This window comes from Hylaeus volcanicus, chromosome 7 (assembly GCF_026283585.1).
Source record: "Hylaeus volcanicus isolate JK05 chromosome 7, UHH_iyHylVolc1.0_haploid, whole genome shotgun sequence".
NCBI classification, from domain to species: domain Eukaryota; kingdom Metazoa; phylum Arthropoda; class Insecta; order Hymenoptera; family Colletidae; genus Hylaeus; species Hylaeus volcanicus.
In genome coordinates this window covers 17,619,872-17,641,314 of record NC_071982.1, presented here as the reverse complement: position 1 = coordinate 17,641,314, position 21,443 = coordinate 17,619,872, and the positions used below count along the sequence as shown (strand labels likewise).

General features: G+C 39.0%; 5 protein-coding genes across 8 annotated transcripts; 2 read left to right on the top strand and 3 right to left on the bottom strand.

Moving 5' to 3' along the window:
- The first annotated feature begins 547 nt into the window (after positions 1-547).
- LOC128879850 (U3 small nucleolar RNA-associated protein 25 homolog) lies at positions 548-3,332 on the top strand. Its single transcript, XM_054129373.1, has one exon. The coding sequence runs from the start codon at positions 975-977 to the stop codon at positions 3,258-3,260; it is 2,286 nt and encodes a 761-aa protein (XP_053985348.1). The 5' UTR covers positions 548-974; the 3' UTR covers positions 3,261-3,332.
- On the bottom strand, positions 3,271-8,813 carry LOC128879960 (uncharacterized). Its single transcript, XM_054129539.1, has 4 exons — positions 7,264-8,813; positions 6,022-6,103; positions 4,269-4,645; positions 3,271-4,089 (listed from the first exon to the last, which is right to left on the bottom strand). The coding sequence occupies exons 1-4, from the start codon at positions 8,408-8,410 to the stop codon at positions 3,848-3,850; spliced, it is 1,848 nt and encodes a 615-aa protein (XP_053985514.1). The 5' UTR covers positions 8,411-8,813; the 3' UTR covers positions 3,271-3,847.
- Positions 8,814-8,953: 140 nt separating this feature from the next.
- Positions 8,954-12,156, bottom strand: LOC128879959 (uncharacterized). The gene is made up of 6 exons (XM_054129538.1): positions 11,020-12,156; positions 10,689-10,919; positions 10,222-10,578; positions 9,606-10,114; positions 9,284-9,524; positions 8,954-9,224 (listed from the first exon to the last, which is right to left on the bottom strand). Exons 1-6 carry the CDS (start codon positions 11,113-11,115, stop codon positions 9,030-9,032), a joined length of 1,629 nt encoding a protein of 542 aa, XP_053985513.1. The 5' UTR covers positions 11,116-12,156; the 3' UTR covers positions 8,954-9,029.
- A 47-nt stretch (positions 12,157-12,203) lies between these two features.
- Positions 12,204-14,131, top strand: LOC128879855 (transmembrane protein 192). Of its 3 annotated transcripts, none has more exons than XM_054129385.1 (4): positions 12,204-12,458; positions 12,666-12,800; positions 12,881-13,277; positions 13,337-14,131. In XM_054129385.1, exons 1-4 carry the CDS (start codon positions 12,420-12,422, stop codon positions 13,579-13,581), a joined length of 816 nt encoding a protein of 271 aa, XP_053985360.1. In that variant the 5' UTR covers positions 12,204-12,419; the 3' UTR covers positions 13,582-14,131. The 3 variants fall into 3 exon arrangements, with proteins under 3 accessions (XP_053985360.1, XP_053985362.1, XP_053985363.1); XM_054129387.1 differs by having other exon boundaries at positions 12,205-12,462; XM_054129388.1 differs by having other exon boundaries at positions 12,230-12,305.
- A 26-nt stretch (positions 14,132-14,157) lies between these two features.
- LOC128879858 (uncharacterized) lies at positions 14,158-20,878 on the bottom strand. Of its 2 annotated transcripts, none has more exons than XM_054129391.1 (3): positions 20,561-20,878; positions 17,891-17,966; positions 14,158-16,343 (listed from the first exon to the last, which is right to left on the bottom strand). In XM_054129391.1, exons 1-3 carry the CDS (start codon positions 20,568-20,570, stop codon positions 16,055-16,057), a joined length of 375 nt encoding a protein of 124 aa, XP_053985366.1. In that variant the 5' UTR covers positions 20,571-20,878; the 3' UTR covers positions 14,158-16,054. The 2 variants fall into 2 exon arrangements, with proteins under 2 accessions (XP_053985366.1, XP_053985367.1); XM_054129392.1 differs by having other exon boundaries at positions 17,891-17,951; positions 20,561-20,875.
- Positions 20,879-21,443: the final 565 nt, after the last annotated feature.

The window sequence follows — 21,443 nt, the reverse complement described above, 5'->3', positions numbered from 1 at the left end:
CTAGTTTTCTACTGCTCTATCACGTGGTACGAAACTTCTGGGAATTCTGATTCGTTAAATCATGGATAAGGAAACCGGTGATTAAAAAATTCAATTTACTGCGATAATTTATCTACGAAAATGATCGGTCACGTGACGTTCACAAAATGGTGTTCCCGCTTTACAGATTTCTTCCGGTTTTCCAAATGGTGATTCACTTCCCGTGACGCAACTGTAGATGGAGATTCAAATATTCGTGCTAGTCTTTTTGCATATTTAAACAAATAGACGTAACAATGGCCAAGGTTTTGGCCATCACGTAATGGTAAGAATCTGAGTATGACCGTTATTTAATTAAATCAAAATTGTTGTTTTAATTGGACAGTACGTTAAACTGTTTTTATTTTTACTATGCTTTAACTTTTTCCCTTCTAAAATATATATTCCGTAAATAGTCAGTATATAAATCACGTATATAATTCACGATCGGTATGAAATAGTATAAAATATACATTTATACGGAATACCCCGCTGTATGGTACACTTAATTGTACTTTGCAATACAATTTAACGTTTCTATCGATGAAAAATTTAAATAAATCGTAACAATGATGTGCGCATTTCAAATTCTGCGCTCATAACCTGTTCTGCGTGAAGATAGTAGAATCTACAAACTGCTACAAACAATTGTATGCACACAGTTCTTGAAGGAAAGCTAACCTAATTTACCGCGAGCTAACGTTATTTGTTTACTTTTCTAAAATATTAATTGTGTATTTATATATATATACATACTTTGTCAAGTTACAAATGGTTTATACACAGAATATGCGTGTTTTAATAGCAACAACTTTGTTTGTTTAAAATCGTGTTATTGAATGGTGTTAAATAATAATAAGTAATGACAGCGTCACGTGGGTTAGTTTTATGTCGAAATTTGGAGGGAATTCTTATAAATACATAATATTAATTAATATACAAAACTTACCACCATAATGGTACGTGGCAAAAGACCGATACGAGGTGGAAAACGGAAATTTGATCGACGTGATAGTCGACCGAAACCGAAGAAAGGTAAATTTAACCTAAAAGAAGCGTTGTATGTTAAAGAACGTGATGTGAAAAATAAAGAAATTGAAAAACGTAGACAAATGCTTGAAGAAGAGAAATCACAGCAGCAAGAATTAGAAACTGATAGTTCTGACGATGAGCAGATGAATCCTATGAAAGATTTATTATCTACATTTTCAAATACTAATAAACTTCAAGTAACTGCTGTTGAATCTAGTTCAGATAGCGATATTTCCGATAATGAAAATGATATTGCAAGTAATAATGACAGTGACGAAAATGTAGCAACAAATTCTGATAACTCAGATAATAAGGAGCATCTGTTGGATCATAGTGATAGTGAAGAGATTAAAGTGAAGGAAGCAGACGAAGAAGATCCTGAAACTGCTCGGGAAGATGCTGGTTATTTGAAAGATCCGTTTTCAATTCATCTTCGAGATGATTTGAATGATAAACTTTATGATGCTGTATCTAATGTTCCACAAGTTATAGAAACACAAAAAATAATTTGGCCTACTCTAGGAAATCTTATTTGTGAAATTCCAAAACCTTTAGAGGATGCAAATGATACGATACAAAAATCCAAAGTTTCTGTTTTAGAGGATAAGCAGTTTGCAAAACGTGGTACCATTCCATCTTTGATTGAAACTGTAGATTGGAATAAATTATATGTCAAGGCTCAGATTCAAAACAATATTACAAGAGCTAATTACTCAAATATAAAAGATAATGTTGACACAGATTCATCATCTCTGACCTCTCTGCAAAAGGAATTGTTTTCTGTCATAAATAATTATCAGGATTTATACTACCCTGAAAGGACATTTTCAAATGGTAATCAAATAAGATTTATATATTGTTTACATGCAATTAATCATGCATTAAAGACCAGAACAAAGGTATTACATCATAATGCAAAAATAACAAAATCAAAATGTACAAACATGGCAGAAATTCCAGATGAATACAGAGATCAAGGATTAGTGAGACCAAAAATTTTGATCATAGTTCCTTTTAGACATTCTTGTTTAAAAATTGTTGAATTATTGATATCTATTTTAATTGGAGAAGATAAAGGTGGATCTGTAATGAATAAGAAGAGATTCATGGAAGATTTTAGTGGCAATGAATTAGTAATGCCAAAAAAGAATCCAAAACCAGAAGATTATGAGCAGACATTTCAAGGAAATACAGATGATACTTTCAAAATAGGAATCTCTATCACAAAAAAGACTCTAAAATTATATTCAGAATTTTATTCCTCCGATATAATAATCACATCTCTCTTGGGTTTGAGAATACTAGTAGGGGCAGAAGGTGAAGAAGACAGAGATTTTGATTTTTTGGCATCTGTAGAGTTATTAATCTTAGATCAAGCTGAATTATTTTTAATGCAAAATTGGGACCACATGATACATATCTTAAACCATTTTCATTTACAACCAAAAGATTCTCATGGAACAGATTTTTCTAGAGTAAGGAGTTGGTGTGTAAATGGGTGGGCCAAATACTATAGACAGACATTGATATTTTCAAGTATACATGTGCCTGAAATTTATGGAATATTTAATAAGAGATGTTACAATTATGCAGGAAAAATTAAAGTAATAAATCCTGTTTCTCCTGGATCTATTTGTCATGTGGTCGTACAAGTTCCGCAAGTTTTTCATAAATTCGAGGCTTCCAGTCATTCTCAAGCTTTAGAACATAGAATGGAATTTTTTATAACAAAAATACTTCCTCAGTACAAGGACAGAATTATGAATCACACGTTAATATTTGTACCATCTTATTTCGACTTTGTAAAGGTGCGAAATTACTTTAAAAAAGAAGAATATAGTTTTGTACAAATTTGCGAGTACACGAAGGATGCAAAAATAGCAAGAGCAAGAGATATGTTCTTTCACAGCGATGTACATTTTCTCATATATTCGGAACGATTTCATTTCTTCCGAAGGATACGAATGAAAGGCATAAGGCACATTATATTTTACGCGCCACCCACTTTTCCCGAGTTTTATAGCGAAATTTGTAATTTAATGCAAGAAGCTAATCAAAATCCACGAGCAGGCTCCGAAAGTAACATGACAGTAACCGTTTTATATTGTAAATATGATATCATGCAACTTTCGGCAATTGTGGGCACCGAAAGAGCAAGTAAAATGATTAGGTCGGAAAAATCAGTCCACATGCTCATGACTGGTGAATAAGAAATCGAAGAACAATTTAGGAGCAATGTATTTTCTATTTCTATTACAAATAACAAAGAGTATCTCCACAGATATGATTCTGTTCAATTTCTTTATTATATAGTTAAAAATTCCTTCAAACGAGTACAATCCTGATTACAATTCCTCGAAATAATGCTGTTTGCGCAAATCGTATCATCTTCTCAACCGTATCATTACACAGTATCAAAATTAAAATCTTCGCGCGCGCTCTCAATAAGTAATCATTACTCAGACCAACGATTTTTTTCTTTCTACAAAATATACAATGATTTTTACTTACAGAGTTGTAGACTATTCTTGGTTCTCATTTAATCTATATAGTTCTAAATCATTCACAGAATTGTAGGCTTCTAGTAAAAAAAAAAAGAAAAATAATGCCGAGTAAATGGAAGTTACATTTAAACGTCTTCCATTCTAATCGCGGGAATTTATAAAATTTATAAAATTGAAGGGTCGATTTCGCTAGAGTTAACTAGATCAACGTATTAACGCTTGTAACGAATCTGAAGAAGTATTCACGCTACTTGGTTTGTTTCTTGCCAAATTGTCCTTAAACTTTTAAGAATTTACGAAGTAGTTTCCGAACGGTTTTTAGTAAACGTCTCTCCGCTTTTCGTTGTATTCGAATCAGTCCGAAAATCTTCTGATGTCGTTGCCGGTGAAACACTCGAATATATTTCGGTAGATTCGCTTAAAATCGTCAACATATCCTTTTGTCGTTGAGTAGTTTCCGGAATGGTTGCGATTTTCGGTTCTGGAGTTTGTTCGTTTTCCGTGAACCTCGCTGTCATCCTTTCTATTAGCGTTTCTGAAAAAGAAAAACCAATTAAAACGTCACGTATTTTGAACGTTGTCTTTAGGATAATTTATAATGTTATCGTTGACGATCGGTACACAAGTTCGTACAGATTTGTTAGTGTAAAATGCAGAGAGGAAATCGAGTTTGAAATATTATGTCGACTCGACGGATTCAAATCCTATTTTTACCGTTGATAGTGGAGGGTGTGGTGATAGGATTCGACGATTTTACATCGACGCATTCCTGTTTCGTTCTTGTTTCGTTCCTGACCGGTACGTCTTTGGGATCCCACAAAAAAGTATAGTACAAAGACAGCAGGATGGCTCCCATGCTAACGAATATAACGTAGGCCACCACCGTCAACACGCGTACCAATTTTTGTTTATGTTTTGGTTCGTACAACTTGTCCTTCCTTTCGTCGCCTGCGAATCGAATTTCATTGCCTGTTCCCTTATGTTCGCGGTTTCCTGCCGTATTATTAACGTTCGTCGTGTCTGAGTTAAATTTTTCTGGATTCACATTTTGAGCGCTCATTTTTCGCGGCAGCTGCATCCTCGGTTTACGTCTAGAAAAAATCACCTTTACTCGGTTCACGTTCTCCAGAACATTCAAAAGGGTATAATTTTCAGTAATTCCACCATGCCTATTATTTTACCGAAGAAAAGTCCAACGATAAATAGTTTAACTTTTAAATTATATTCGTATTTAAATTGGTGACTAAGAACCTTCTTTTGAACAGTCCCATTAGTTTAAAAAGGTTAAGAACCGCTGGTATCATATTTCCAAGACATCAAAGATAGAAATATCGATTGTTCCGAGAGTCTAGACACAAAGTATTCCGGTTGGTTCGTTAACTGAACACCGAGTTCATTGCCTTGTAATTATCAATGAAAGTATGAATCGTAGTCACTAGAACCGACTTAACCAGATGTCTTAAAACGAAATAAAAATTACGTTTTTGGAATTACGTAAATGGAATTTTTCCATGTAAAATAGAGACCAAAATAGAACTTTTCGATTCGTATCATTTGCATTTCATTTGTATAGAGTAGACGCGCCTAAATTGGAAATTGCATCGGGGTTCTAATCATTCTGGCAGCGGCCCTGGTAACCACGACGTGTCGATGAGAGATTGTGAAGGAAATACCAAGGAAATTATTGTTTCCACGAAGCAATCCTTCTCTTGGCTCTCTGTATTTATAACTTTCCTGGATTGTTTACGTTTATTAACCACCAGTAAACACTGCGAGCGGCCCCAGCACGAGCATACCTTGTTTGTGCGAAACGCCCTTACGTAGGATATTTTTGCCCGAAACAGGTCACACTGTTTCGATTAAATATCTCCACCGGTATTGCACCATTGTTCTCGCGATCGTTCGTCGTTCACCCTTACAATGCCTTCAGTTTTGCATCCAGAAAGGCGATACTTGTTTACCGATAGGGCGTTTCCGCTGGAGAGCTGTGAATACCGAAACGACAACGCAGAAACGCCCCAGTTTCGCGAGGCCACGAGCTTCCGAGGACGTAATGCGCAAAGGGTTTCTCTCCGTCGACGTTCCCACTATTCTACGATTATTTCTGTTCCTTGACTCGCGGATCAACGTTTCCCACTAGTGCAACTGCTAAAAAACACAGCCGTCCAATGATATCAACGAGCTTTCACTGCGCAAGTCCGAGAACCTTGACTCGTCGTGCTTCGTTTCGCAAGCTCAAGGGCTGCTCGACTTTACAGGATTCACCGTGATAAATGCCCTTAAACCGATGCACCGGGATGGCCTTATTTTATTTTCAAGGCCTATCATTGCGTGTCGAAATCTTACGCACTGATCTCCTTGAAATTTCGTATATCAATAAGAAAAAAAGTCCCATCAGTCTTTGAGCTTTACGACATAAATACATACAATTTCTCTCAAAGTTTTTGCTCGATACCGCAGGCTTTACTCTTTAAAGTATAATGTATTCATATTAGAGTTGCAATTGTCCTGATGCGCAGCTAAGGTGCTTCCGTTGAGGCGATAAAGAACTGAAAAAATGTTGCGCAAGCATTTTACGTAAGAGTGAGCTTGCGTATTCGAAATTGCCGCTGTAACCCGTCATACAGTGACAGGATACCCTACTGTTTCATAAAGAATATCATTCACGTAAACGCTGTCAATTTCCTTGGAACGGTCGAGCGTTAAAAATATCGAACATAAAGCCTGCTGGAACGAGAATTCGTAAACGTTTAGTCAAAGCTGACGGGGTTTCGTTTCGAGAGTAAAGCGACTCTGACGACGTTTACTCGTTTTACAGAGGAGGCGCGCCTTTATTTTAATAGCATTAAGACGTCGTTCTTCGATCACTTCGCGAACAAACATAGCCTTTCGATCGGCAGGCATTGTCCAATGAATTTCTCGTATCGAAAAGAAAGATGACGATGTCTTTCCTTTTCGAGGGACTATTATTTTATTTAATGACTTTGTTATACTGAAACCTAGAAGAGAAATTATATATCCAAGCTCCGAAAAATGGGGTACATTTGTTGAAATTTCGTACACGATTTTTTTTTATTATTCGACAAGTTTTTTGAATGTTTATATTTAGAAAATCGATGTGTTATCACGGACGCTTTGGCGCGCAACGCGAGGAGGTGGCAATGCCTTCGTTGCGTGCACTCTCGCAGCTTTGTAAAATGGCGTGCATCGAAGTTGAATTACAATCTGTACGAAATTTTTGAGATTTTAAATCTGTCTAATATTTTCACCATTGATCGTTCTTAAAAAATTGTAGAATATTCGTAACGTAGCAATGCTAAAGAAGCCGTAACGAATCGACACGACCCTGCTTCAGTTATTACGCAGTTAATACGGATAATCATCGAACACCGATCCATCGACGATTTTATTTCTAAGGTTTTAATCGCGACTTTTCATTTCGACCATGACCGGTTTGTAATTCTTCCTCTATTCGAAACTTAACTATACAGAATAACCGTAGAACGAATAGATCCTGATAATCTTACATGCATCTTTCGCTTGAACTAATTACAAAACACACGTAAGGCTACCGATACGATGCATAGAAGACGAAAGTTAACGACTCGAGTTCAAATAATACGATGCATACGTGGCAAAATGTTTGTTTACCTTGAGAATTCATCGCAAATTTCGTTCTTCCAAGCTAGACGACGGTTTTATGGCCGACTGATTGTTCCAATTTCGAGATCTTCTTTATTCGTAGTTGTTACAATAACGTCAGATTCATCAATGATTGTAGTCGTTTTAACATTATCTATAAATCCTCCGCTGAATGAATTTAATTTGTCGTTCCGAGTTGCTTCAACGTTCGTAGAATATTTAGAAACATTTTCAACGGGCTCTCTCGTAATTTTTATACTGTTTTCGGTAATAGCTGTTCCTACCTTTACCTGGCTTGCTGGAATGTATTTATTTCTCTTTTCTTGATGGTTCCCCTTTAAATTGCGATTCAACCGATCAACGTCTCGATACGATCCGTACATGGCGCTATTTCTGGCACTCGTGAAACGATTCTTAGTGGTTTCTTCGTCTTCAGAAATAGTTGAAGAGTCCTGTGTCGGAGGCGTGCCGTTATCACCAATCATCCTTTCTTGATTCTTGATCGTCGAGGAAAGTGTTCCCTTGTATATCGTCCGATTTTCGACGACCTTCTTCGAGTTTGCTTCAAACTTAGCCCCTTTTTCGCTGGAATTTTTCGTCGAGTTCAATTCTTTTCTTTTCTCGAGAAGAGCGTACTCGGTGCAATTGGAAGTTCCCCAACTCTTCCAAGATGGATCATCATCCGGTTTCGAGTCGTTGCTTCCATTTCGCAAAAAGTCCATTAAAAAGATTCTCAATAGGGTCAAAGAATCGTTCAAGTTGTTGAAATTTTTCGTTACGCGACCACGACTATCGGTGACGTTGTTTTCATCGAAAGTGTCGCCGACGATACGACCGGTGAACGTTTTCGTCGAAGCATTAAAGTTTCCCTGGTCAGCCGTGATCTTTGTGTGAAAGTTGTTGGTCAAAAATTCGTCGGAATGATTCGACATGATCGACGGATCGCTCAAGAGAAATTGTATTTCAGGATCGCCGGACAAGTGAACTGGCCTTTTCAAGAGGTTTGGATTAGGTGGTTCCCAGAGGAATAAGTAGTACGCGCTCAAAACTATGGCCACGAAACTTACGGAGAACATGTACGCCAGCACCGTGACCAAACGTATGATTTTCTTGGATCCTCGATTTTCGTAGATATCCGTGCTCGATTCTTTCTTCATAGGTTCGTTACCACCACCTTTAGGTGCAGCTTCCTCGTTGCCTCCTTCCTTACTCATCTTGATTCAACTATTTTCACACTGATTAACGATAGATTAAATTCCCAAGTCGGTTGTTCACAGTTCAATTGCGCCTGTTCTCGCGTGCATTTTCGTTCAGATTCTTCTCTCGCGTTATCATTGTGATAGTTTCAAAATATGTCTTGGGGAAAAATTTCATGGGATATATTCACATCCAGGTCACATAAACGTTGAGGAATTATTCCAGGCCTGCGAAGCTAGGGGTGAACCTTTTGGTATTCTCCATTAATTCGTTCTTAATTTAAAAAATTTCGATGCGATCATCGCGATGGATTTTTATCGTCCAGTCGCGATCATCGATTTAAAAGTTTATGATTTCGCGATCCGTTCAAATAAAAATACGAGAAGGACGAGAGTGTTCGAGGGGACGTGTCTCGACAGAGAAAGCACGCACGACTGCAAGTTCTCGACAAACGTTCCAAACGTTCGTAGAAAAGCTCCGTTCCTTCGCCACGTGTTAGATTCGCGCGCAAGCGTCCTTAAGTCGTTGCGTATTGCGTACGAACACTTTTTCCGATCTATCGATTATTTCTTCAATATTTCAAGGAAATCTGCAGCGAAAATACTCTTTGCGTATCATTAAAATGTCCAAATGTAATCATGCAAATATCCTTTCCTGATTTTCTTCTATCCGTTCGCGCAAAGAGCTTTTGCTACATTGCACGGACGAATGTTTTAGATTGTTGCAAGTACACGATTCCGAAGATGTATTTACAGCAATCGAAATACGTTCGTCTCGATTGTTCGTAGGACTCTCCGTGCTGGAGTCAGCGTTAGACTGTCTCGAAAAGTTCTGAAACCATTTTGTATCACAAATGTGTACAATTCTCAACCCCGAAAGTATTGTTATACCTCGCAACGGTTCTGTGAATTTGACTCCATGCCAGATTGCGAACACTCGTCGACTCGAGAAGGGGCCGTATAAGGTAAATTCGGGACGCGTTGTTGGCTGTTCAGAATTCGAAAAACTTGCGTTAAAAGATCGTTCGAACCTTCGGAACAGGGTATCGGGATCGACGTGAGTCCATTTTGCCGAGCAATCAACAAATTCAGAGCAGGCATCAACGCTGGAGCGTAAAGTAGCACTGCCAGCCTGTAAAGAGTAAAAGATAACATTGGCTGACTGATAACACCTCGATCTAGATAAGAATTGTGTCCATCACTGGCTCCGCACCTCAGCAATTGAATGGTTAATCCATTGGGATCTAACGCGGGATGCGAGGCAAAAGGTTGGACCATGGGTGTAGAAGCAGTGTGAACGTTGCTTCGCGGAGTAGGAATTCTATTCTGTATTCGTGAGTTTCTCGTAAAATTTCTCGACTGATCGTTCACAGGACGTGTTCTTTCGTAGGGCAACGTCTTTAAGTGATTGCTCCAATGGCCACGGTTGCGTTGGAACGTCTGATTAACCTGCGAATTATGTTTACGGTGCGTATCCGTATTTTTAAAATATTGTAGCTTTTTAGACGCACATTTCTCCAGCAGATCGTTGTTTGGGTCGGTTTCGAACTTTCGCTGGGAAACATGGCTACCAAACTCTGATCCCATTATTGGTTGAAACTTGGGCGTGTTTACCGTGGGACTGGCCTGCGTATGATCTTTGTGTTTGACATCGAAGTCAATAAAATACGACGTTTCCGATTCGTGTTTCTTGTCGAACCTTTGGCATGCTTCCATCAACGTCTTTTCATCGTCGATAGCAGAAATGGGCGCAGCAGTTTAAAAATAAAGTAATATCGTTATTGCGCGTCATAAAGTATATCCTTAAGGTATCGAAACGAGCAACACACCTTGTCTGACGGAGTCAACGGTTGTCGAGTCTTGAAGGGAGTCAAAGATTTCTTCGAATTCTCAAAAATTTTAGCGGCATCGCACTTGTCTGCGTTTTTCTGGATATCATTGTTTATCTGTAAGTGAATTCGATGCTGTCTAGGATTGTTCGAGATTTTATCGAATACGATATGCGTTACTTTAAAAATGTTTCGATCGCATCTCGAGACGTTGATGGTTGAGTGCGTTGAATCCTGTGGAAGAATTACAGCAACGTTGTGCGTTGAACATACCGCGGTTGAATTATTGTTCAATGTTCTGGGCCGACACAGGTGATTGATAGGATCCTTTATAGAATAAATATCGCCTCGGAAATTCTAATAGAGAAAAATGGGACTCTCAATATCATAAATGTAACGTATATTTTATAGTAAATTTGCACAGACGTCTTTGTCTCGCAAAAACTTGGTCGATCCTTATCAATTACCCTGGAAGAATTTCGTCTCATAGTCCAATCTATATCATCTAAGATCCTACTGGTTGAATCTCCATTTTTTCTTTCATTATAATGCTTTCTTCTCGATGAAACATTAATTCTCTCTTGATCTCGAATCTCACGTGCTTTAACATTTTTTCCTTGATTTCCCGACGGAGTTCCGTACGGGTGTCCGCACCTCTTCGCCAGAGAGCATTCCTTCCACTTTACGTCCGTTTGCGACTTTAGAAAAGCGAATTTTTACATATAGAGATGTGTCAATGTCAACCCGTTAACCTAGATAAGTCTTCATTAATTTAATAAAACGTTGCTGCTAAAATACTGTTCGATGTACAGAGATCGCATTGCGCGTCGTTCCAGGAATCAACATTTTGGTTCTCGTCAACTCTCTCTCCATTACTGCGTATCTTTCCTCCATCTGTCTTATATATTCCAATAAATATTGGTTGGATGCATTCCTATAATTATTACAATTACACTTGACTTCGATAAATGAAAAGTAAGAATAGGTTCTCAGAAAACAAGTTTGTTTTTACTAACGTTTGTCGCGTTCTGAAAAAAACATCATTCGGTTGAATGTAACCAGTGTCATTAAATAGGATGAAATTTAAATCGAGCGTCAATCCATCATCCCTTAAGGAAGGGATGTTTGCCACTCCGGTAAATGGTATTCCATATGCTTGACACGCTAAAAGTTGTCGAAGACACTCGTTGCGATTCCTTTGCTCGCGTTGGTCATTGATCGTTTCCAAAGGAATCTGTTGTCCGAACATACTTGTAAATTTTATATTGTAAATAACCACGGAAAATTTTGACAAATTTCAGTTGCGATCGAAATCAATTTTTGTGAGTTTTTGTCTAGGCTATGTGTTATCCATCGTATTTTTTTTTTTTTTTTGAAGTAGGGCGAAGAAAGCGTGAAGTTCGAGCCTCGATTTCGAGTCGATCCTTTCTGACAGTTGTTCCAAAACAATTGCGGAGTTTGTTCAATTCTCGTTCCTACGATAGATTTCATTCTGAAGTGACGAGGAATACACGAATTGGCTCTAGAACAAAACTGTATATGACATTTGGCGGAATGAAATTTTACAGAAGGATTTATTCCGTGCTTCTAAAACGAAGTTTCGCGCTTCCTGTGTGTATTTATTCAGCTTCATCTGATTAATGCCAGTACGCATGCAAATATCTGGCATTCCGAAACCATTGGCGACTGTTCTATCGTTCTGTATTTTACGCAATTTTTCAATATTATGTTCTTTGGTTTTATGAGAGACACTTATAAGCTTGTTTCTATTCGTGTATTCCAGGATATGGTAAATATTTATTAAACGAACACGTATGTGCCATGTCGTTCGAAAATAGATGTATATTTTGGGAACATAGTGATTTTGATTTTAGATTATAGACAGAAATATAGTTTCCGTCGATTTAATTTGTTCTGTGTTCGACGAGTCGAATTTTATACATGTATTTTCAGGCGTTCAATTTTATCGTCTGCTGGTAGACATTTTGGTCCGCGTCACGTGTTACAGCTATGATTAATCACACGTAAATTAAGCGTCACAAGAGTAGATCATTTATGTGATGTGTCGCATCGCAAATTAAAAAGTACAGTTATTCGGAACAGCTGCTTTCTATAATGAAGAAAAATTAATAAAACTGTTTGCTTGATTATGGAAAGAGTTTTTCTTGCATTTCACTTTTCAATCCTTTCTTTGTGCAATGGTCAGCCTTGTCAGAAAATTAAACACGTCGAGTAGCGTGAGTACGATTAAAAAAAAATTCTAATTGAGTCATAGCTTTATTGTATCCATTTTTTTCTCGGTCTCAATGTAACGTAAACATAACCTCCATTCGCGACGCTCTATGCGTAACGTTCAGACTAGTTTTAGAAACCAACTCGTTATATTTTATCGCATCGGAAAGCTATTAAACGACGCGATCGTTTGTAATACGTGCATTTGTTAGGGAGCTGTGTTTTTTGATGCGCCTAACAATATGGACGACGAGGAATACCTTCAACCTGTGTTGACTTCTCAGGAAGAAGAACAATTTCAAAAATTAGATACTGTGCCAATCGTATCTATTCCCCTGATATTTGGTGTAAGCCTCAACTTCGCTAATGGTGTTAAAAGATTGTTCAGATTTTGCATCTAATATTACAAGGTTATTTAATGCCTTAGGTATCTTTAGAAATCATAGGAATTGTGTTTGCATCGGTATGGCCCGAAGAGAAAAATAAATGTGACACATATTTTATATATCTGTACCTCCATTGTTTTTATTGGTTGGTGGTTATGATAACCGATCATCTTGTGAAGGCAAAACATCATATGTTACGTATTCATGGATATCTTGACTTTTATCAGTCAACATATCAGCACATTCGAATACCACTTTTTATAGCATCATTGTGGAATGTGTGTTATTTATTGTTAGCTGTGATCTTGCACCACACGCATAAAGTTGATTATGAAGCATATTGCAGATCATCTGAGTGGTTAACACCATTGAATTATTTAATACTGTTAACTTCAATGGAACTCACAATTATTGTGCCAGCTTATGTACATTATATCAGTAAGTATATAGAATATACTGAAAGATTTACAATGTAAAAAATTCTTTCTGTATTTTAGAAAAGGTTTTGAGATTCAATCGATTGCGTCCACCACCCGATGTTACTCGGGAAGAGTGGTTGTCTTCTTTCACTCAGGACACATACGCGGGTAGCGGTGAAGTTGGTTATCGTCCTAGAGAGTCGAACCTGGAAGAACTGATTGAAAAACAAGCAGACTTGATAAGATATTTGAGAGATTATAATGTTCAGTTGAGTCATAGAATGATTACAATGGCAATGCAGAACAGATTGCCAGAATCATGAATTTGTCATGGTATACACAAATTACCTAATGGTACATGATTGCAACCTTGATCTAATATTTGACAAATATAAAGATTTTAGACAAGGGATATAGAAATTTTCATAAATACGAATCCTATAGTAAAATGTACTTTCGATTTATATCTTTGATATTTGTTTTTATCCTATTGGCATTATCATGTATATTTTCTTTTTTTATCTACATACATCCAGTTTGTACGTTACCATATACGTGCTATCGTAATATCTAGTTTACTCCTATTTGTACACAAACCTTGTACCCATCTTGAATTGCTAATACTAAACACTCTTTCCGACATAAATTATTGCATAGAAATTTTTATAACAATATTAAAATGTAATTAAAGACAGCTTTAAAAATATGTTAATTTAGTTAGTGAAAATTTATTACTTACTCAAGATAGGATGTTTCCGATTTAAACGAGCCTCCTTTTGAGTGATGTTACAAAGAATCAAAAATAAGTTCTGTGATGAAGTGTGTAATAATAATTTAAATAAAGTGTATATTTTTTTGAATGTGCAATACTTATCATAATTTTACATGATATACAGTGGTCTTTGAAACATAACAACATTTATTTTTTAATAAAATACTACAAACATTACTGTCGCGTAACATATACGAAAATAAAAACAAAGATTTTTTTTCGGTAACGAATCAAAAAGATGTTTTTCGTACAAAAACTTCGTTTCAAATGTTACGCAAATACGATGGAAGTATCGAGGGACGTTCGAATAACAATGGGATGCATCAACACGTACTTAATGTTTCTGTTATAGTTTAATATTAACATTATAACACAAGTCTATTCATGTATTTTTATACATATGTATATGTGTATATTTCTATAAATGCCTAATAATACCTATTTTATGCGGATACAAACCTGACGCAATATGCACGCAGAGACAAGAAAAATCTTACCCTTGTTGGACCATGCTTAATACGAATCTCCTACTATTCGCGATACTCGACGAAATAAAAAGAATTCTCGATAACGGTTACGTTATTGTGCAACTACATCGCAAGGCTTTTCGCCGGTGAACACTTTGGATGATGGATTACGCTGAGAAAGAAATCTATTTACAAAAGCTCTACGCGTATTCCGACAGGCTTAGAATCCTATGCTATCATACGTATGCTTACGGTATATAAAACTAACTTACACGTATGGAACACTGAAATATACAACGCTATAAAATGTATAAGCTTGTACTTCGTCGAGATTTACTAGATTATACACGATCGCAACGCTTCTTTTAAAAAGCGAAATGACGATGTTCTATCAACGTGGTGGCGTGTCGACGACACAAAGTGCTAGAACCAAAGCTTTCCACTGTTTCCTGGTCAGCACTAAGTTTTGCTGTTCATATCTCAAAAGTTTGTACTACGCTTAGGCCAACCATTTTTTTTTTCTTTTCTTTTTGCTGTGTATGTACATAAAATAACGGTTTTGTTAGTACTCTTTGTCTCGAGATTTTACGAGAATACGCCGAGTGTTCCTCATTATTGTCGTAACTAGAAGTATTTCAGACTTTGCGATAAAACACAAGAAGGATTATCTCTTCGAGCAAACAAACTTCGAACGATACGCAATGGTTTTCTACGTTGATGAGCGATCGAGCCGAGCCTCGCGCAATAAGTTTTCATTATTACAAAAGAAGTGCGCTTGGGCGCCTCATATTTTCATGATCTTCGCAATGAGGTTTCTAAGAATGACAAGAAGAAGCAGAAACACCGAAGCGAAGACGTCTCGTTGCTTCGCGTAAAACTCAAAAGAAGCGTAGAAAAAAGGATAATCTCGTACTTAGGGACTAATCGTCGCGGCGGATTACGACAGTGTAACGAGCTGCAAAATTTGATAGGTATAGTTGTTTTATGACGTAGAATACGTGGATTGATAAGCTAATTGGCCATAAATTTTACAGAATTAAGTAGGTTTGTAATTTGACGTATGTATTTTCAGGTAATCGATAAATATTTGATAAAATTGCATACTCGTTTTCGAACAGAGAAATGTCTGACTGCTATCTGCTTTTTCAGTCCGTCACACCGTCGTAACCCCTTGATCGAGTTTTCAGATCGAACGGTCGTTCACCTGACATTCGTCTTCGATCTTTCTATTCGACGTATCCGAGCCACGCTTTTCATCGCATCGACTCAAGCATAATTTTACCGCATTCGTTAAAGTTCACTCTTACAGTAATTCACTTTTACAGAAAAACAGAGAGTTCGTCGCTTTAGACGCGTTTCAAAAATACGGGTTACGTCGACACTTTGTTTTCTCGGGTGCGACCGAAGTCACTGACGTCGAACGAGTATTTTTGTACCCGCACAACAACCATTATCGAAATTTCTGCAATTTCCATTATTGAACGAATCGGTGCTGCTGCAATCGCGAAAGGGCAGTGGTCCCAACCCAATGACTGTTCTGCCCAATTAAGAATGGAATCACGCGTGCGTGGCTCCCATAACGTTTCCGGTCGACGAGAGCTGTTCCTCTGCTTCCATCATCTTCAGCTTCCTCACGACCTGAGCGTGTTCTTCGAGCAATCTCGCAAACTCTCCTCTTCTAGTCTCAGCTTCCACCTGCATCTGCTTGATTCTTTCCCTGGGACCACCTGGGCTGTCCAAAGGTGTTTGAGTAGACGAATTCTGAGAGCTGCTCTCGTTCGACAGACCGTCCAAGTCGGAATTTTCGCTCGACATCGAGTGAGAGTCGACGTCGTCCACGATTAGGCTGGAAATTAAAGGAAATCCGATATAACACAAATGCGTATTCGCTTGGTGGTTTCTTTTCGACGCTTAGAAAATATCTCTAAACGATACTGTCGTTAGACGTCTGCCTAGCAGGCTTCCTGAGATTTTGTACAAACACCGAGGTATCGATTGATTCTAATACCCGAAATCTTGCCACCGTATCCCGTGTACGATGCACTTGAGATTGAACACACAGGTGTCTATATATCCGTTATAATCTCTACGTATGTGTATACGTATTTACCTCAGAATTTTCGAACATAGTTCGCACACCTTCGTACACGGTCGCGTCCAGTCGATATCCCTTCGATTTCGATATACGAAAAAGCGTGGGTAGATTCCAGCTCGTTTCGATTACCTCCAGGGTAAGAGAAATCAAAAGGGGAAGCCCAGACATCGACCGTCGAACGTCTGGAGTTCAGGTTTTGAGAAACGAACGGGTTTCGTCGCTAAGGAGGAGGCGATTTTCGTAGTCGGACCGAACTATCGACGTTCTGCCCTGCAGCATTGTAGTGGCAACAATTGTCGCTTGCGTCAATGTTACGTCATTGGTACTGAAGCACGTAGCCTAGACTATGGATAACGGATTGATTTTACGTGAAATATTGCGTTACGTCGATGTCGAACGTTTCGACTAGCGATGACATCAGAAATAGAGCGAGTACGGTTCTTCGTTATCGAGAAAAAGTTTTTGTCTGGATGCTTTAGGAGAAAATTATTAGGAAAGAGGGGAAAAAGAGGGAACGAGAGGACGCGCAAATTCAGGGACTCTTATTTGCGTCACGGTCTATAACCATAATCGTTTGAACCACTTCCTACGATACAGCGGCCTCGATAAAGCTATGAAAATATTTGTACTGCGAGAATTATAATCCGCGAATCGCGTTAAGGCGGAAGCCGGAACGAAGCGTACGATTGCTTTCTGGAAAGGTGTCTGATAGGATGATTTTGTTGATCTAGCATCGCGGGGAAAACACCGAAGCGTTCGGTCTCGCCAACTTATTGCGAGACCTTCGAAGCCAGAATGGACGCATTATTTGTGCACCAAACTGGATTGATAGTGCATCCAGATGATCATATAATCCAACGATATCGACTGCCACCCACGCAGACTTTTCCGCAGAAACGATTACAGAAAGGTCGTATTGGAAATTTACTCCCACGAAAATTCTGGAAATAACAGGCTTCTATGCGCGTATTTGCAGCCACGTTACATGGCACTGTCAGAATCGCGCGACACGTTGCATTCGAGAACTGACGACACACTCGTTGTTTTTGCAACTCTCGTCGCGTGACAGAGGTTGCGTAAAATTAACGAAATTAATCATTTATTCGGTCGTCGGATCGATACCTTATTTGTTTTGGCTATATTTGCTAACTCTCTTAACCCTCTCGCAGCTGCTGGGACACGTACGTCCCGGTAATTGTGTCCAAACAACCCAGTACGGTTTGTTTTCTCTGTTATTTTTATATTTAGACCACGTAGAAGTGAACGACAAAGACGTAGAAAAATTTGCTTCCGCTTACCTGAATGCACCGTAAATTTCTCTTCCCGATGCCATCGTCACTGCGATATCAGGCAACGACCCTGGAACAAAAAATGCTGTGACGTAAATTCATTAATTCCGATGGAAAGTCTTTTGTACATTCGGTTCCACGAATCGAATCCGTGCACGCGATATGATTTATGGCATACGACGGTCTCACGGATAACATAATACCCGGTGACGTTAAACAATTTTTAAGCTTTGCTGCTCTCTGGAAATAACGCGATATTTTAAATCGCGTTATCGCTCGGCCTATGTGCGTGGAACTACAAATACTATTCTTAAGTACTATGTAATTTTAACGCAACGTAACACGCGTAACGCTTCGTTCGCTTTCGCGGAGTAATAAAATTTCGTAGAACCTATCAAGACAAGTACGGATGATTTATGGGGATTTTCGGTAATAACGACTCGATTGTCCAGGCGAACGTAATCGTGTTACACGCGTCTCTGGCGAGGACACGATGCGTGAAAGAAGCCTCATTTATTTCAAGACAAGGAGCACGTATAACGGAGAGTATCATCGATCACGCTCGATGTCGCACGTAACAACGATCGTTTCATAGTTGGAAATTAATTTTCCATGTAGCGTTACCGAAAGATCGCTAGTCGCATGATTTGGATCGCATCGGATCGTAACGGATGCCCGATCAAAATACGATCGAGTTGTTCCAAACAGTAAGGTAGTTGGGGAAGCACATTGCCTGACATTAACATTGACACGCCGTCTTCTAACATCGTCTTCTTTTATCATTTATAGGCCAGACGATGGACCATTCAGCGATTTTCTCACATGAACCGCGTCGGTTCGCTTTATTTAACGAGGTTCGATTGGCGAACGATCCTTGTTATCGAGCCATCGATCGTAAAGAAAACGACGCCCCTCGAAAATCGGTTTCTCTTTCACGGTTTACATTTTTCGAAAAAAAAAATCTTCGAAACAACCCTCTTAAGCTCGGAGTCAGATGGCGATCGACTGTTTTGCGCAGACGACACGTGCAAATTTACGTGACGGAAGTACACTACGTCGGGCGCATTTACACGTGCACGCTCACGTCACATCCTTCCACGTCATTAACTACACGAACCTCGGTTTATATTTTGCTGGATATATTTGATCCTTGCCGCCTAATAGCAACGGTTAAAAGTTACACGAGATTAGGACACCGCGATTGAACGGAGTAGGCGAATTATTTCTGCGGGTATAGTTCGTTCGCAATGGATCGTAATTATCGACGTCTATTGCGAATCTGTATTCCCAGAACGATCGGTGATGTATAGGTAACCTGTCTCGCTCTTTCTAAAATAGGATCACGAACGCGAATCCGACTCGATCGAAACCTTGGCCCCCATAGAGAAGAGCTTACGTCTGTTTCGTTAATAAAATGGTTAATTAAACGTCACGTGGACCAAGAAGCATCTCACGTTCGAGCATCGAGATCTTAATAAGCGATCACCTTGGGAATAAATTTTACCAACGAAGCTACATAACGTGTTCGCCCCTTTATATTTGCAATTAAGAGAAATACACCGGGAGAAGAATTATACGACTATTGTTTTTGTAAAATTTCGACTCGAGATCACAATACTCTGGTAATTTTAGACTCGATCTTCTTAACTCGATTCCACCCTTCAATCTGATACTGTTCAACCGTGTTCATCGTACCATGTTCATTCTGTCTTTTCTATTTATATACGTTCTTCTACGTGATTGCCGTCAGCGTTTTTCAAACTCCATCATCCCACGAACACTCTCGATAAATGAATACTTTTGGCGGGTCAATTAGAAAACCATCCTAATGAGAATAAAATACTAGTGGAATTATTTGTATAATTCCACGTTATAATATACTTTCCATCATCAGTTTGAGCGTTTGAGAAACGCTGCTACATTGTACAACGCGTATAAGATGAATAACCCGTTTACTCGTTAAATAAATAAACGAATATATAAATAAACAGAACGTGACGTCATTCGTAGGATCGCGAAGCAGATGAAAGAACAATTCCACGAGCAATACAGAAGGAATGCTCTTTATTTGGTAGAAGCCGGGAATCGACCTTCGCAGTTGCACGAGGAAGAGGATCGGGCTCGAACGAGACGAGTGCCTCGCGACCTTAGACAATGCGACCTGCACACGAGACATACACGGAGCCGTGACCACTTCTGCCAGCACGAACCAAGAGAAACAAAGAAGGTAAGAAAGTCGTGACAGAGAGGAAAGTATCATCTCGTATTATTACACCGGATAAACGTCAGAGCCGTTTAGAACCAGTTGTAACGTTTCTACTCGAGATTCCTGTGTCGATTTCAAGCTGAACGTTTTCGTAGCGGTTCGTCGAGAACTACTTCGCTCTAATTGCATACCAGAGTCTACGTTTTGAATGCACGCGCGAGATAAGTCCGGCACCCGCGGCGTAGCCGTGCGTGCCAAATTCAAATATGCAGTTCCGCTCGTGAATCCTGAGTAGATATAGACGGTTTTTGGTCAGACGCGATTTTGCTCGATCCTATCGGAGCACCGGTGACCCACAGATGAAAAGTCGGAGCGTGACACGATCGCGGTCGAAGGAACAAATTTTAGTGAATGAAACGCGGTAGGAGAAAATTAAAAAACTAAGAAAACGAGTAAAGAACTTTCCCACTCACCTCTGACCATCTGTGCTCGACAGTTTTCGTTGTATCAGCGTCCGTGGAAATTGAGTTTCCTTGGTCGAACTGAAGTCGAGCAACGGGCCAAGAAATTGTCTCTATTCGGTATCGAACGAACGTAACAGAGGTCGTAAAGCGTGCGTAGAAAACCTTGTGCTCGAGTTGATTGAACGTGGAAGGTATCCGAATATCCGAAAGGGACGAACAGAAGAAACGACGTTCACCGCTCGAGAGACTCGCGCAGACTGATCAGCTCGGCCTCTATTGCCGCGCGCTACAACCTCAACTGCAGGTTACCGCTCCACCGGAGAAGGGGGATGCAACCGACAAATTTTATTTTGTGCCACCCCGCCCTGCCCCGTCTTAGTGTTCTCGTCACCGTTCCCGCTGTTTTCATGCACTCGACCAACTCCCCCGCTTTGATTTCGATCGAAGATATGCGCTTTATCGATCGACCGTGACGATTAGTTATATCAGACGTCATCGAGATCCCCGTTAAACAAAAATTCCAGCGCGGTTAATCAATAAGCGAGTCTTACGAATCTTGATTCTCATAGACGATTACGCGTAGAATGTGAATTTATGTAACCCCTCCTTGGTGAGTGTTTCGAACTTAGGGTGGCAAAAGTCAGAAGCGGGCAAATGGGATCCAATGGTTGGATAAATGTCAAATTCAAATAAAATTTACTGTTATGATTGGAATGGTGACTTGTTTCGGTGTAATTATAGTCTTGGCAAATTATATAGTTGAGAAGCAGACAATTGACGTCTACGAGGAGCAGCGGGTAACGGTATTTTAATACGTATAAGAATAGAAACAATACATTATTTCTATTCGTGTCGGTGGCGTTTTGAACTATCCACCGATTCTTCAACACCT

Excerpts from the sequence above, each read along its gene's own strand:
- LOC128879850 (XM_054129373.1), top strand. The coding sequence starts at position 975 with ATGGTACGTGGCAAAAGACCGATACGAGGTGGAAAACGGAAATTTGAT.
- LOC128879960 (XM_054129539.1), bottom strand. The coding sequence starts at position 8,410 with ATGAGTAAGGAAGGAGGCAACGAGGAAGCTGCACCTAAAGGTGGTGGT. Across the intron at positions 6,104-7,263 it reads TCTCGAAATTGGAACAATCA|TTCTTTATCGCCTCAACGGA; the intron begins GTCGGCCATAAA and ends ACATTTTTTCAG. Across the intron at positions 4,090-4,268 it reads CACACCCTCCACTATCAACG|AAACGCTAATAGAAAGGATG; the intron begins GTAAAAATAGGA and ends TTTCTTTTTCAG.
- LOC128879959 (XM_054129538.1), bottom strand. The coding sequence starts at position 11,115 with ATGGAGGAAAGATACGCAGTAATGGAGAGAGAGTTGACGAGAACCAAA. Across the intron at positions 10,579-10,688 it reads TGAGACGAAATTCTTCCAGG|AATTTCCGAGGCGATATTTA; the intron begins GTAATTGATAAG and ends TTTCTCTATTAG. Across the intron at positions 9,525-9,605 it reads TTAACCATTCAATTGCTGAG|GCTGGCAGTGCTACTTTACG; the intron begins GTGCGGAGCCAG and ends TACTCTTTACAG.
- LOC128879855 (XM_054129385.1), top strand. The coding sequence starts at position 12,420 with ATGGTCAGCCTTGTCAGAAAATTAAACACGTCGAGTAGC. Across the intron at positions 12,801-12,880 it reads CTATTCCCCTGATATTTGGT|GTATCTTTAGAAATCATAGG; the intron begins GTAAGCCTCAAC and ends TTAATGCCTTAG. Across the intron at positions 13,278-13,336 it reads AGCTTATGTACATTATATCA|AAAAGGTTTTGAGATTCAAT; the intron begins GTAAGTATATAG and ends TCTGTATTTTAG.
- LOC128879858 (XM_054129391.1), bottom strand. Across the intron at positions 16,344-17,890 it reads GAAATTTACGGTGCATTCAG|CCTAATCGTGGACGACGTCG; the intron begins GTAAGCGGAAGC and ends TTTAATTTCCAG.